Genomic DNA, 15,479 nt, shown 5'->3' with positions numbered 1-15,479 from the left:
GACCTCCTCAGAGGTCCTCTAACAATTATCAATCCGCGCACGATACTCCACAGGATCCTCCAAAATCCCGGATGTCAGATTTGCAAGGAATTGATTGGAAGGGGGCGGAGCTTTTATATGTGTTGATCTCTTATCTTCAACTAAACCTGCTCCGAAGCAGGTTAGCCATTCAGCATATGTTACCATGGTGATTTACCCTGAGAAGAAGTGAACAAGCTTCGTAGGACTGAAAGCCCCGAAGAAAACCTGAAGTTACCCCGATAACCGCAAATCCTTCTTCGTAGTACAGGGCCGAGAACCACAATCTTTCCCCAACCTCCCCCCCCCCCAGTGACTCCACTGTTGTTAATTAATGAGCACTTCGGAGACAAAAATAGTTGCCTGTAAACATAACCCAGCCGGCAATTTAGTAATTTCTTGTGTAATGTCAAATAACCAAAGACGTCAGAACTGACCTGACACTGTTAAAAAGTGAAGGAATTTTCCTTCATTAAGTCTCTTCATTGTTATTTCAATAGTGAGACTGCAGAAGTCACTCAGATGTCAAATACTTTAAACCGTAGATCATTGTTTATCTGCAACACAGCTGCGAAGACACAGCTGCCCAATCTAAATTAGCAGTTTCCACAGCAACCAAGGTCATGGCAGGGAAACTACACAGGGACACAGAGTGTCCGCTCATTAGATTTGAATCACATAATGAATGAATATCTATTAAAGTGTAGCTTGTACTAAAGTTTTGGAAATAGATACAAAGTTCCACATACAAATGTATCTCTTAAAAAGATCCCTATAAAAGTCCCTTATTCACATTCATTCAGTAAACTAACATGACATTGTGGTAATGATGTTTCACCCCCCTCGCTGCATGTTCATCCTCCACTGCTTGTAAAACACTTCTAAAGCTAAATTGAAATCCTCACCATATGACGATGGCAACAATTCTGAGGACAGCCTCATTCAGACTCTGACAAAAGTTCACCAAGGCGCTGCCATTTGGTCCCATCCTTCCCAACATAATACCTGTGAAAACACAAAAGGCATTCTTTAAAATGAAAGTGTTTAATTTGCAATAATAAGTTTGAGTGCATTTGAGGGCAAGTGGAACACAACAGACTTCAGGCTAGAATAAAGCGGATATACCCATGGTGGCTGAAAAAATAACAATTCCAAGGACATTCATGCCATCGCTGGTTCCTTCCCGAGTGCGTATGAGCACGTCAGGGGGTGGAGTCAGGTCAAGGGCGAAGTTCTGGATGTCAGTTCCATTATCATCTTGGATACCATAGATGAGTGCTCGCCGTGTGGTTGACTCTGATTGGGTCAGACTCACTGTGGGCTTGGGTTTCACAATGTACTCGCTACTTGTTCGATACTGTTGCCAGGGAATAGAAACAGAAGCAGTGAGAGACTTGCAATAAGGCACTTAAAAAAGTGCTGAGACATTGTGTTTGTAAGTGCTGTGTCTGAAAATAAAGATCTTACCTGCTGAAAGGTGGCCTGGACCAAATTAGATGGGAACATGTTGCTGCAAGACAAAAAATACCCATTATGGTTCAAAAAGGTTGGACAGTAACAAGGGCTAGTCAGAGTTGAAACCTGATGCTGTTCCTGGTCTGTCTCTCCTCTCTTCCCCCCCCCATCTCTCTTCTCTCCCCTCTTTTCCACCCATCTCCCCTCTCCTCCCCATTTTCCTCTGCTCATCCCAACCGGTCGAGGCAGATGGCCGCCCACACTGAGTCTGGTTCTAGAGGCTTCTTCCAGTTAGCGAGGGACTTTTTTCTCTCCACAGTCGCCAAAGTGCTGCTCATTGTGGGAACTGTTGGGTTTCTCTATAACCCTTTAAGGTCTTGACCTTCTACGTAAATTGCCTCGAGATAATGTATATTATGATTTGGCGCTATACAAATAAAATTGGATTGAGTTGAATTGAGGGGTGTTCAAATATGTTAATACAGCTCATTGTGATCAGTCTAACATAAGTAACACTCTACATTCTTTACTTTTTCATATCATAAGATCCCTTTTCACTACAAAGCTGGAGAGGTGTTTTGCTTTGGTCTAAGTAAAAGGGCAGTGAATCATAGTCGGCAGGCTCCAAAGAAAACATCCCAGTCTTGTTGGACAAGCTCACATAATACAGAGCAGAAGGCTGAAGCAGTGAACAGAGTAGCTCTCACTATTTAAACTCTGCCCAGGAGACCTAATTATTCACATTTATACAAAAAAACAAGTATAAAGCTACAGGCTATGACTAATTCTTCAGCGATTTCATTTGATACGATCAAGGGACCCTCACGTCTTAACAAACCTAATCATACATTCTTCGGTCGCTGCTCTATTTGAGTGCAGCTGCTACAGTTGAAATTGGAGACGCCTACGACCTTGACCTCGCATCATGCTCAGAGTTATTTAGAATACTTTTTTAAGAAAGTAGGCAGTTTGACTGAAACTAAATATCTGAAAATGTTTCAGGGAAATCTGGTTATTTAACCAAGACCAAAACCTCACTCTTACCTTATCCAAGTATCTTAAGTCTCTCACAAGATAGACTTTAATCTTTAATCTTTAATTAGACTTTAATGCCGCACAATTATGGGGTGTCTCTCCAGCATCATAAAAAAAGGGGGGGGGGTATGGAATATGAAAGGCTATGTGAGGTTGGAGAACACAGTCCAAACAGACTCATTTAAATGACCACTGCACAGCCACAAAAACTAAAATCCTCAACACACATGAAGGTTTAAAAGAAATAAGCTTGATAATAGCGTGTTAAAATACCATGTTTTTCAAATACAACTTAACCATAAAATATTAACAACGATATTAACAAAATCTTAAAACCCCCAAATACATTAAATGTCAAAATATTCGACCAATAAAGTAACAGAATATAACAAATTCATCGTCTATCTAAGACCTTGATCAGACAGACTCTATTGAAATAGGAACACACTTGAACAATTTATCCGAACCCCTCGTTACTATGGTCTGAATGGTATCCTTCTTAAAGTATCTGGATAAAACTGTGTTTGAAAACATCAGGACAGCTGAAGAGCACGGCCTCTAATCCAACACAGACTTGGTTTGTGCACCCTCTGTCTGTATTAAGATCCAACAGGAGAAAGAAGAAGAAAACAAAGAGGAAAAAAGCAGAAAAGCAGAATATGACTCATAAGAATAACCTCTGGGATGATTTACAAGGTGCTAAGCACAAGAAACCCTGGGGGCTGAGAACACAATGCAGGTCCTAATTAACTGAAAAGAGAACCGCTTTACTTCTTTCATGAGCCATTGCATCAGCCGAGGTGAAAGCCGAAAACTCCAATATACTTTGAAAAGTACAACAGCTGAAACCATTGATTTGTACTATACTACTAATACCTCTATCATGACAGTTGTCTTTGGTGCTCCCTTCATCTCTGTCACACGTTTTCTTCTGTATACATTCTCAAAACACTGACAACACCTCGCCATTTATGTTAGACACAGACCTTTCTAATGGAAATATTATCCATGAAGATATTGTTATATTGTTGCTGTGCTCTGTTACACGTGACATCTATTGCACTTCTGTCCGTCCTGGGAGAGGGTTCACTCACTCGTGTCTCTCTCTGTGGCTTCTTCTTTTTTCACCTGTTTTGGTAGTTTTTCCTTATTCTTGTTGAGGATTACAGACAGAGGATGTTGCACCTTGTCAAGCCCTATGAGGCCAATTGTGATTTTTGAATATGGGCTTTAAAGATTGATTGATTGACTAATTGAGTGATTTCAACATGCATATTTTCGAAATCTCACATTGGTGTGTTTTTTTCTTTGTCCTCAGCCTTATAATTATGGTTGAAGCAAACAAAAACAATGCATTTTTTATCTAATTCTTCTAGAGTTCACTGCATCTTTAAAGTAACCTGCTGATGCGCTCAGCCTGCATACACAGCTCTGTGCCGTCTCATTTATGGCCTGTTTCACTAACAGCATGAAAATGCTCAGATTATACAATAGAACTACTCACAGAAGCACAATGTAAGACCTATTACTGTTAATAGCTGTGTTTACTGGTTCTGTATAAAGAAACAACATTTCCTATATTTTTTTGTGAACAACAAAGGAATCACAGCAGGAACTGAACAAAAATTATTGGAAAAATGTCTCAGGTTTTATGGCATATTTAAACAGTCTGAAAAACTAGGATGCTGTGAAGTCTGCTCCAGAGAGGTGTGAATATTTTTTGTATATTGTGTGAACAACAGAATGAAGAATTAAAAGGTGTAACAGAACTGGTAATTTCATTTTCCATTCAACTCAGCTGAAATAAGCCCACAAGGGAAAAAGAGAAAAATAACATCTGAATAAGTCATTATTTTTGCACAACAGAATGCTGACCCACTGTCACTGTGCCATCTGGAATGTCAATTGGTTTGGTTCGTAGTGAGAGCTGCTGCTGTTTGGATCTCCGTCTTTTTGTTGACCATAACGATAGATATACCACAGCTGTAAGAATGATGGCAGAAATATTGTCATGGGAACATGCTGTTCAACATAAGTGTTTTTAAACTTGTTCTTATGTTAGATAAATCAGGTTGGGAGTGCTGTAATGTAATGTAAGGCAATGTAAGGTAATGTAAGGTAATGTAAGGTAATGCAATGTCAGTATTTAAGAAGGGGGCCAATATAAATATGAATATGATAGACTCTTTGCCTCCTTTTTTTATTTTGTAATCCTTATGCAGTTGTGTTGACTATTTTACTTTACTTTTTCCCCTCCTCTGTGATTTTCTGCTCCAGCCTGATGGGCTATACTGATTTCATTCATTCACAATTATCCCTGCCTCCCTAAAGTTTCTGGTTAAAGCCACATTTCTATGTTTTCGTTTGAAAACGCCTCATCTCTGCTGCAGATACTCCGTAGAGTTTTAGAGCCACTTGAACCGAGAAGTTTGGAAACGGTGCTGGCCCCATTTTAGTTTGAAAACTGTGGGGCTGCATTCTAGTTTGGACGGGCAGAAACTGAGATGTTTGGCAACAATGATGGAGACACTCACAACCGCTTTCTGATTAGGTCTTTTCAGTCAGGACGTAGCCTTCGCTGATTTGTCAGGCTCCTATCAGTGTAGAACGCAACATGGATCATCAATTAAAAAGCATTGCTGAACCTGTAGTTTTAGCTTACAGCTGTTGTGCAGTTAATTTCTGCATTTTACACTGATACAGCTGCTGACATGTGTACGAGACGAGCTATTATTCAAGCAATCTGGGACAATTCTGCAACTAACAACATACTGCTTGTGCACGCTCATGTGTCTGAGTAGTCACGTTATATGCATTTTGGGCCGTTAGTATGGACGATAATTGACCTGATACGGAGCCAAAACGCTTGTGTGGACGGAGATCATATTAGTTTGAAAATGCAGTTTTATATGAAAACATAGTGGTATATGAATGTAGCCTCTGTGTCGCACCTAGTCTCCGACAACAAAACATCTGTTTAGTTTCGGGCTTGAGTTTTTTTCGTTTGCCACGTATTATTTTTTTTTAATCTGTGCTGTGATCTTATCCAACTGACTGACGGTAAGATTTCACTCACTCATTAAAGAGTTACTTCACTAATCAAGCTTGCCTGCATTTGGAAATGAACAAGCTGTAACATCAGGTTAGCTGCTGGGCTAAAACATGCCGCCACTCTACTGGGGGAGATGGAACTCCATTCTTACTAAAGATATCCCTCATTTGGAGTTTTGATGGTGCTGGTGGAGAGCGCTGCCTAACACCTCAGTCCAAACTTGCGTTGAGATCTGTTGACTGTGAAGGCCGCAACACATCATCTTCATAATCATCACATCAGACCCCTCAAGCTCGATGGATGTGGACAGTAACATCCTGGGTCTCCATTCATTTCTCAGGTTCTTCCTTTAATTTGTCAACCGCCTGTATCTATACCCGGCAGAGCATTGGAGACACAGAATAAATCATCTCAATCTGAACTTGATGGCTCAGTTGCCATAGCACTAATGACCCAGCTTCTCTTTTGTACACTAATGTGTACACTCCAAGCAGGGATGTTTTATAATTGGCCTCACTCTCACTTTTGTGATATTGCCTTGACTTCCCTTTGTGTAGTGTGACAAGTTAATGCTTTACCTGAAGCCTGCAGTGATTTGCTCCTCCTGTGTGTTTTGCATCACTTGTGATAGTGATGTGTACATAGTGCGGTCGGCTCTGGCTTCCCTCAGCAGAGATAGCACTCTCCCCTGGTTCAATCCAAAGTCCATGTTTGTGTGACACTAAATTGATAATAAAGATTGTCATTTTACCCTTTACCCTCTGTAGTGGTGTGTTTTTCATCCTGAGGTTTCAGACATTTGGTGTCTGGTCTATTTTGCCAGTCTATTTCTCCCATAAATTTCATGACAACACTTTAAACCTTATGATAATGTAAACACATTTCAAAATTATGATGAACCCTGTAATCATGTATACCTGCAGATCCTCCATGTTTGAACTGCTCTCTCTCTCTCTCTTTAATTCCAATTCAAAATAAACTTTATTACCACGAAGGATCAAAAACCTATATTTTCAAAGCAGCTGATGGATTTATTTGCATTAAATATAGAATAATATGGAAATATCAACCATTATATGAAATACAATCTGATAATTGAATAATTATTATACTCATGATTAAAACCTATATGCTAATTGAACGCATGGCCATACAGGACGGACAGCTTTATGTAACTGAAGGATAAAATAACATGGGCAGCTGCGATACTCAGAAACATTAACTATAGAGCTTGTTTTTCTTCATGTGCAACAAAAGTCAATATATTTTGTAACTGTGTTGATGAGAGGACAGGAGAGGTCAGACTGGTTGGAGCTGGCATTGGAGCTATTATAAATATTGTTATCAGCCTATCACTCTTATTATTTTGAATTATGAATTGGTGCTGTTGTTATTGCTGCTGTTATTACTGGTAACGCCATTCAACTTCAACTCTCAACTTAATTTGTTGTAATTTGGCACAATGCAAATAGAATTGACCGATAATAACGTTTTACAACTATGTTGAACAGAGCACTATCTCAGAATGAACAAGGTGGAGGGTTCAGCAGAAGAAAAACTTCAGGTTTCACTCCCATAATCACGAAATGTGAGGCTGCAGTGACACAGTCTCCCCAACACTAGACAGCTGAAGGCTGAAAAACATCCTGCTCTGATGAATCTGGATTTCTGCTTAGACTGTAGATGGTCAAGTCCCAATTTGACATCAACAGCATGAATCCATGAATCCAACATGTCAACAGTCCAGACTGCCTGTGATGTGATAGTGTGGAGAACGTTTTCTTATCACACTTTGGGCCCTCAATACCATCATGGTTTGAATGTCAGTCTATCTGAGTATTGTTGTTCACCATGTTCATCCTTTTGTGGTCACAGTTTACATTCTTCTAATGGATACTTCCAGCAAGATAATGCATAATATCACAAACTGGTTTCATGAAAGTGCAGCTGATGATGTGATGCAGTCATGTTACTATCCATCAGAATCTCAAAGGAATATTTATAACTTCTTGTGGAATGCCAAGCAAAGACACAAACTATATGTGCTGTAAGTAGTTTTTATGTTGTTGCTGGTCGCGGTATAGACACTCCATATAACTGTCTTTTACCTCATCCTCTTGTGATCCCCTCCTGTATGTCCCTCTCTACAGAATTCAGATCTATACATCAGCCTAAAACCTTGATGACACAAATCCCCGGCAGCAGAAATAATCTGTGTACAGCTGTCAGTGTGCAGTTTTTCTAAGGACAGTGACTCACAGCAGCCCTCCCATATCCTGTTTGTTCTCTGCTAAGTATTGTCTTCCTGATGTCCAATCACAGACAAGCTAACTATGTGCTGTGTCTGTGCTGATTAATGGAAACAAAACACTAGACATGGCAGACGTGGAGCTTTCCCTGCTGGTCAGACAATTGAACAGCATCCTCTCCACGTGTACTGTACTGTCTACGTCTGCCAAACTGGTCGCCGCAGTAATTGCCAGTAAATGAGTAACGTTCACACATTTTGGAATCTTGAAATAGGAATCTGTTGTTCGGGATGTGGTGTGCACATGTGCAGCCTGAGGGTTGTCATGGTGATCTTACCGGATAAGGTCTAGCAGAGCATCAGCAGAACTCATGATTGCCTTGCCACTATCCTCTGAGTCCTCCTTCTGGGCTGCACCACCAGGGTGGATGATGGAGACCATGATGATCCCCACTATCACGGCCACAAAGGTGGTCCACAGGTAATAAGACACTGTGATCAGACCGAGCCGACTGGAACACTTGGCATCGAGGGCAGCCAGTCCTGACATCAAACTGGAAGAGGGAACATGCATTTTAGACACAATTATAACTTCTTCTTTAACAGTATTGGGATGATTAGTGAAACACAATTTCTTTTGTAACCATCCGCAAGTTCTGTTTCCCACTTTGACAAACAACATATTAATTCCACAAACACCTGTCTGTCTTTCTTTCTATCCTTTGTCTGTCTGTATGTGGAACGTATATCTCAGATATTATTCATCTTATATGAGTGTCCTTAATGGCCCGGGGAAGTGCAGTGTCGTGTGATTTGGACACTCGATACGTTTAATATTAATAAAAATCTTTTGCAGTAGGTGGGGGGGGGAACAGTGTGCCTTTAGCCTGTGGAGCAAGTTTACAATGTCTTCTAAATTCTCAGATAAGCTTATTATCGAGATTCAAACTGAAGCACAATGAACATTAAGACTTTATCTGTTGAATGTGCAAAGTAGCCTAATAAAAAGAAAAACGGTCATTTTGGTTATATTAAGGTCTGGACCTTACACTGAAGCAACATAAGACTTCCTCCAACAACTTCCTGGCTCGAACAAGCTGGGCATTGAATCACAATTTTGTGCATCAATGAACAAGACATGCCAAATTGTGTCACACCAGCAATAAAATCTATATTTCTTGCAGAAATTAATAGGAAGCAAAACCTAGTGTAGTTACAGCCACATGAAGGCAACATTTTTGAAAAGGTTAAGTCAAGTCAATTTTTTTTTCATATAACGACAGTATCTCAGCTCACATGCAGTAGGTCTTGGATTCACACTTAATATTCTACGTTCTCAATGATTGGCAAGTGGCGATCTACAGCCAATAATATCTGGCCCACCAAATAATTTTGATGATCTGATTTTTATATTACCTTATCGGACTGACACAGACTTTCACTGGTGTCACAGGTGTTTTTGAACTCCATCATGGCAGCAACACTCATAAAACCAATTGTGTTGCTGTAATGTTTTGTATCTAGCTTAATTGCAGTGCTTTTACTTTGAAAAGTTATGATCCTGGATCTGAAGATTGTTTCAGTTGCTTTACAGACCTCTTGAATAGTCAACGTGCATTTCAGTAATCACTCAAATTTATATATAAAACACATACATGAACCGTGATAAAGCTAATTTAGTTTCATTTCATGAGAAACATTGACTACAACATCTTCATTGAATATAAACCAGGTAGGATGAACACAAACTTTTCTTACTTCACTCTGCACCATAGACTATTCATAAAAATCTCAGCACACAACCAATAAAAAAGTGACAGTATATTGTAGAACTGATTGAGGAGGACTCACTAATGAGAAGGAATAATTCTAAAGTAGAATGAGGAGCATTACCACAAGCCAAGCAAACAGCCCATTCCAAACAGGAACTGACACTGCACCAGTGTTAATACTTGGACAATATTACCAACCTGTAAGGAAGTACGCAACCCTCCAATTTATCTGAAGACCCATTCAGACACAAACCTAGGCATTCATGTCTTGGACATTCATTCAGTCTAATAAGAAGAGTGTCCATGTTTTATCTGAGAGCTTAAAGACCTGGAAACTTATAAGTTCATAAGTAAGATCATTTTCCCAACTGCTGTTTGCAAGGTCAGGAATGATCTCTATATTTATATGACTACATCTGCGGCGGAACACCATGCATTGTAATAATTGTCTCCCAATCTAAAACACAATTTAACGAAATGAAACCTGACCTCCACGGCTCCTGTTATAGTCACCATAGTCATGCTTGATAAAAAGACAGATACTGTCAATATTCTTGTGAGCACAATTCCAAAGCACTTTGCTTTAACTCACTCAGAGACCCACCACTTATTCTAGTTTATAGAGACTCTCCATTAGGGGGTGCTATGATTGTCAGGTCTGTTCAGCAACCTGCACCACCTCCAAGAGAGAGAACTATTAGAAGCAGCAGCAAAAGTTCAGTCTTGGAAATGTCCTTTCAGCACCTTCAGGCAAAGAGAGGCAGAGCTATCCCATTATTAAAGGTTGCATTAATAATAGTTTTCCACATAAGCCCTTGTCTTTTTGACTTCTTATTTTGACAATAAAGACACTTCTTGGTGTACTCAGCCATCTGAACATCCAGTGTATATGTTACGCTCAAATAATTCAGCTTGATCCTGAAAATAAAATGTAAGTGTTTTGAGCTTTAATTTGTTTCCCTTTCAGATGTCAGTATAGTGAGTCCCATAGTACCCATGTGTACAGTTAAGATGTTCAACACCCGAGTTGGATTGTTTTCTTTTCTACACCCTTCCAGTAATTCATTTGTTTTTTCTCTGCTAATATTTTCCTCAAGAATAAATACTGTTTATTTATTTTCTGTTTTATATTCATTCCTTCAGATTTATTCAGTACAGCACTGAAACCTTTCCCACTCATTCCCACTCTTTGCACTGCATACAAAGTAAAAGAAAGATTAAAAGTAAAGTTAGCTTGATTCTTTCAATAAATGTAATTGTGCCAACACATTTCAGAACACGATCTTCTGCATGGATATAAATATGCACATGATCTAACCTGAAGTTTCAACTGCTGCTTCTAATCCATTAGGTAATTTACATATATTTATATATTAGAGCATAATGTTTGTAGTAACCACAAGAAGAGCTGGCAGCAACGACTGGAACAGACATTACATTTTAATCTGGCAGCACGTCACAGTGGATTTCTGTAGTGATAGTCAGGATCAGTGTTCAATCCCTCGTTGCTTTCATTCAGGGACGGAGTGGCAACCACACACACAAACACACACAAACACACACACACACACACACACACACACACACACACACGCACACGCACACGCACACGCACACACACACACACACACACACACACACACACACACACACACACGGATAAATAGATTTATCAAAGCAGCTGTTTAGTAAGAATGATAGAATCTAACTACACACAGATATAAAAGATTGAGAACCATATCAGTTAATTAAAAGTCCCCTCTGATCTGAGTATTTTGTCATATTATGTAATTCTTGCTGACATAAATTCATAATTAATAATAATAAATTAATGTGAAAATGTTTCTTTTAGAAGATGATTGTAATGCCTGATAAGGCAAGGAGAATTCTTAATGTGGGTCTTTCCCCAAATGAGCTCAGCTGCAAAAAGTTAGAAATTCTATGATAACTTTTTCTTATCGCTCGCACTAACTCCGGCTCTGGTTTGTTGGAGACATTTGTGGTGAAGCATGTCACAAATGTTCCTGGACGACAAGGTTTGTGTACCATCAAAATGATTTTGTGTTTCTTGTCTTTCTTTACATGCCATCATTGTAAATGAGGATGTGAATTTGAGACATTTGATAAGTAAGTCATATTAATGTCTGGACCTTAATCTGAGGCAACACAACACTTCTGCCAAAAGCTTCCTGGAATGAATAAGCTGGGCATTGAGGAGATTCACAATTTTGTGCATCAATCAACAAGACAGGCCAAATTCTGACACAGCAGCGTAGAACTCATCTTATTTCTTGTAGAGATGAATAGGGAGCAACATCTAGTCACAGCCACATGAAGGCTACATTTATGAAAAGGTCGACAAATTCATGCAAATTATCTCAGCTCACTTTTCACACGGAGCACGTCTTGACTGTACTCTTATCAATATTCTTTACAGAGACCCAACATTCTCCCTTGAGCATAATGCAACAGTGGTGAAGAAAAAATCCCTTTTAACAGGAAGATACTATGAGCACAACCGTACCCAGGGTGTGTGAGAGAGAGAGAGAGAGAGAGAGAGAGAGAGAGAGAGAGAGAGAGAGAGAGGGAGAGAGAGAGAGAGAGAGAGAGAGAGCGGTGACGGCGTGTTTCTAAATCAGATCAATGATGAGGAAATCCTGCTGATCGGTATAAGCTAACCCAATTACAATTTATGTATCCTTATAGACTGACATCATTACCTGGACACGACGAGTGGGAGAATCAACATCTTCAGCATCCTCATCAGCAGCTCTCCAGGAAACTGAAAGTACTTTACCTCCTGTCATGAAGAGAGGAGAAAAAATAATAGGAAGAGTCATTTACAGGAGAACATTAGCTAGTTTGGGGAAAAGATCTTGAACATGGACAAATCATTGTTACAATGACTGCCGCAAGGAAACCTTGGGGGCAGATGCATTTTTTCGCCCACTTACTTTAAAATTGTACTACTTTGTTTTATCATTTTCATTAATTTCATTGAGAATAATAAATAACAGAATCTAGTGAAATCAAATGGAGACTGTTGGGCCTTGGAGGACATATACACTGAGTACCCTCGTAGTTTTCTGCTGCTTTCTCTCAGGGATAGAATTCGACACATTGCATGTGTCGAATTCTATCACCTAGGGATAATACATTCACACATTGAGTTTAGTCTATTTTGTTTATTTTTCTCCATTTTGTTATCAAGTATTATTTTCATGTAAATTATTTATATTCAGTGAGCATGTTTCTGCATTTTTACAACGTGGAGGATATATATTTATATAATGTTCTATTCTCTTCTTTGCAAATGAAGTGAACCTTGGTTCTGTTTGCTTTGTTACCTTTGTTGCAGATCTCGTCACACATCAGAGTGAGACTGAGAGATCACCCAGTTACTTCAATTTGCATTAGCTCTTTCGGTAACATCTAAAATACTAATAACACAGTAACTGTATCAACTACTTATTAATTACACTTCTACTAAAAAGACAAGTCAGTGTTTCTGATGCTAGTGGAGATGATGAGAGAGGGCATCCATCGAGTAAAGCCATTCGAACGGCAAACTGTGTTAAAGAAAGCTGATAAATGATCTGTATTTAGAAAGCATTTTTCTAGTGTTGATGACCACTTTACAGTAGGTTTTTCCATTGACCCATTCACACATTCATACAGTGCAGCTATGTGCAGCACTTTCTCTTTCACACATCACTCACACACGTCAGGGGCAATTTGGGATTTATGCCCTGTCCCAATTCACCCCTTAGCCCTACCACTTGGCCCTACCCCTTCGTTTTGTGCGTGACCATGAAGGGGTAGTGTTGTCCTATTTTTCTATGTGATGTAGGTGTAGTGGCCATCTAGCCCTTCAAACACCCCTTCAACCGTAGTGTATTCAGGACCCCCATAAATAAGAATTGGTCAAAGAAAAATTCCTGAATGCTTTACAAACAAACAAAGCGAATCTAGATGGTGACCGCTACTGGTAAAATACTCATAAATGTAAGTATGACATTTTCCAAAACTAACCTTTTTTTTATGCAGTGGAATGTCTTCATTAAATCAATCAAAACATCGCTACTCACGCCATCAAAACAAGCATGTAAACAGTCTGAGTGAGAGTAACGAGTGACGTACTCCCAATTTCTAGGGGAAGATTTTTCTTGCACTAGCCCTTGTTGCTCCGTTTAGAGCGAAGGACACTTCATATCTAGGGGTAGGCCTAAGGGAGAGGAATTGGGACAGGGCCTTAGTGTCTTGGCCAAGGACACTTCGGCATGCAGAATGGGGGAGACTAGGATCGAACCACTGATCTTTCTGTTACAGGACAACGTACTCTACCTCCTGAGCCACAGCCATTTCCAAAAGCCATATCAAAAGCTGATATGGTAAATGTGTTGGTCAGAGAACAGCACTGGCAATGAAATAACTTGATTGCTAACGTTAACCTGCATTAGCATTCAAACAGCTACCTAGCGTCTTTTCTACATGTAAGCTATAGTTTACAGACTTAATAATGACATTTGTAAGTATATAAATCTTAAGACACCTCATCTCATGAGAAAAGTCTGCTCGATGCAGTTGTCTGCGTTTTGACGTAGAAAAGTGAGAAACTGCAGGGTTAGTCCCCGCAACCAACATCTTCACCTTACACATAGTCACAGGATCCACAGCTGATATAAAAATATTCTTTTAGCTGGTTGCACCTAACAAGGCAAACCTATAATTACTTTATATTTGTTAATGAGTGAATAACAGAATTGCCTAATACAGTATACTGCACATGTCCAACTAGTGTAGCTAAATAGGTGAAATCTGATAATGATTGTTAAAACAGCTGCAAATAATGCTTATACAATAATCTATTAAATTAAACAATGTGAGAGGCTTCGCTCAAAGTGACGAACCTACAAAGAATTATAATAGAATAGAATTATATCAAATGTTTACAATCCACTTGTTACTAACTTACATAACTGAAGTGACTCACTTTAGCATTTATTTATGTGAAAATTACATCATGGATATATGGTATGGTTTTTCATTTTAGATATCTGAAGTTAAAATTATGATTGTAGATATTTTAAATTGGAGTCTTTCCTGCCTAGAATTCTATAGCAGATATTCAAAATGTTCATTCTGGATTTCAACAATATAGCTGTGAGTATCTGAAATTGAATACACACACATAAAAAGCAAAAGGTACATCCATTGTCCTCCCAAATCTAGGACATCGAGGATATCGGAAAGGATGGTTGCAAATGGGAGGAATTGAGAGATCTGCACTACACAATAAATACTGCAATTATTGTTAAAACATCACACACACACACACACACACACACACACACACACACACACACACACACACACACACACACACACACACACAGCAAGTAGCCCAAGATAGGTTATTTTGTAATTTTTGCACACTGTAATATCTATCCGGTAATATTTGCAAACTGCCCCTTTATAAATAATGGTAATTTTATAATGGTGGCACACTCAGAGGCTCTATCTGTGGAAAATCAATTGTTCCAAGTGAGAGTTTACAAAAGAAACCTCTGGCCCATAGACGACTAAGTTGACTCAAAATGTATAATCATGTAGTTTATCATGTAATCTGCATCTACATCAGAAGTTTAGTTTTTGGAGGAACTAAACATGCAAGAGTAGTCATGTCACTGCTTGTTACATGTCTTGGTTGCTTTAAATAAATTTGTGGCATAAATTAAGACTATTCCAACTCCTTCATGCACCATGGCACCACTGAGAAGCACTGCTGCATACAATATGTTTTGCTGAGCACATCTTCAATCTGATTCCTGACATCTTGTTGCATTTATAAAGTAAAACCTGTAAAACTATGGAAAATGTTAAATTGGATGGACAAATG

The 15,479-nt window shown here is 39.1% G+C and overlaps 1 protein-coding gene across 1 annotated transcript in view; it reads right to left on the bottom strand.

The window, feature by feature from the left end:
• slc1a7b (solute carrier family 1 member 7b) overlaps positions 1-15,479 on the bottom strand; it is a 41,081-nt gene that overhangs the window by 13,118 nt on the left and 12,484 nt on the right. The window contains exons 2-6 of the mRNA XM_034581949.1: positions 12,301-12,380; positions 8,147-8,362; positions 1,486-1,528; positions 1,144-1,375; positions 924-1,023 (exon numbers count right to left, since the gene is read on the bottom strand). Coding sequence (XP_034437840.1) covers positions 924-1,023; positions 1,144-1,375; positions 1,486-1,528; positions 8,147-8,362; positions 12,301-12,380 — 671 coding nt within the window. The remainder of the gene's footprint in view (positions 1-923; positions 1,024-1,143; positions 1,376-1,485; positions 1,529-8,146; positions 8,363-12,300; positions 12,381-15,479) is intronic.

The sequence above is a fragment of the Hippoglossus hippoglossus genome, chromosome 4 (genome assembly GCF_009819705.1).
Source record: "Hippoglossus hippoglossus isolate fHipHip1 chromosome 4, fHipHip1.pri, whole genome shotgun sequence".
Lineage (NCBI taxonomy): Eukaryota > Metazoa > Chordata > Actinopteri > Pleuronectiformes > Pleuronectidae > Hippoglossus > Hippoglossus hippoglossus.
The sequence above is the reverse complement of the archived record's forward strand: the minus strand, read 5'-3'. Positions and strand labels throughout refer to the sequence as shown.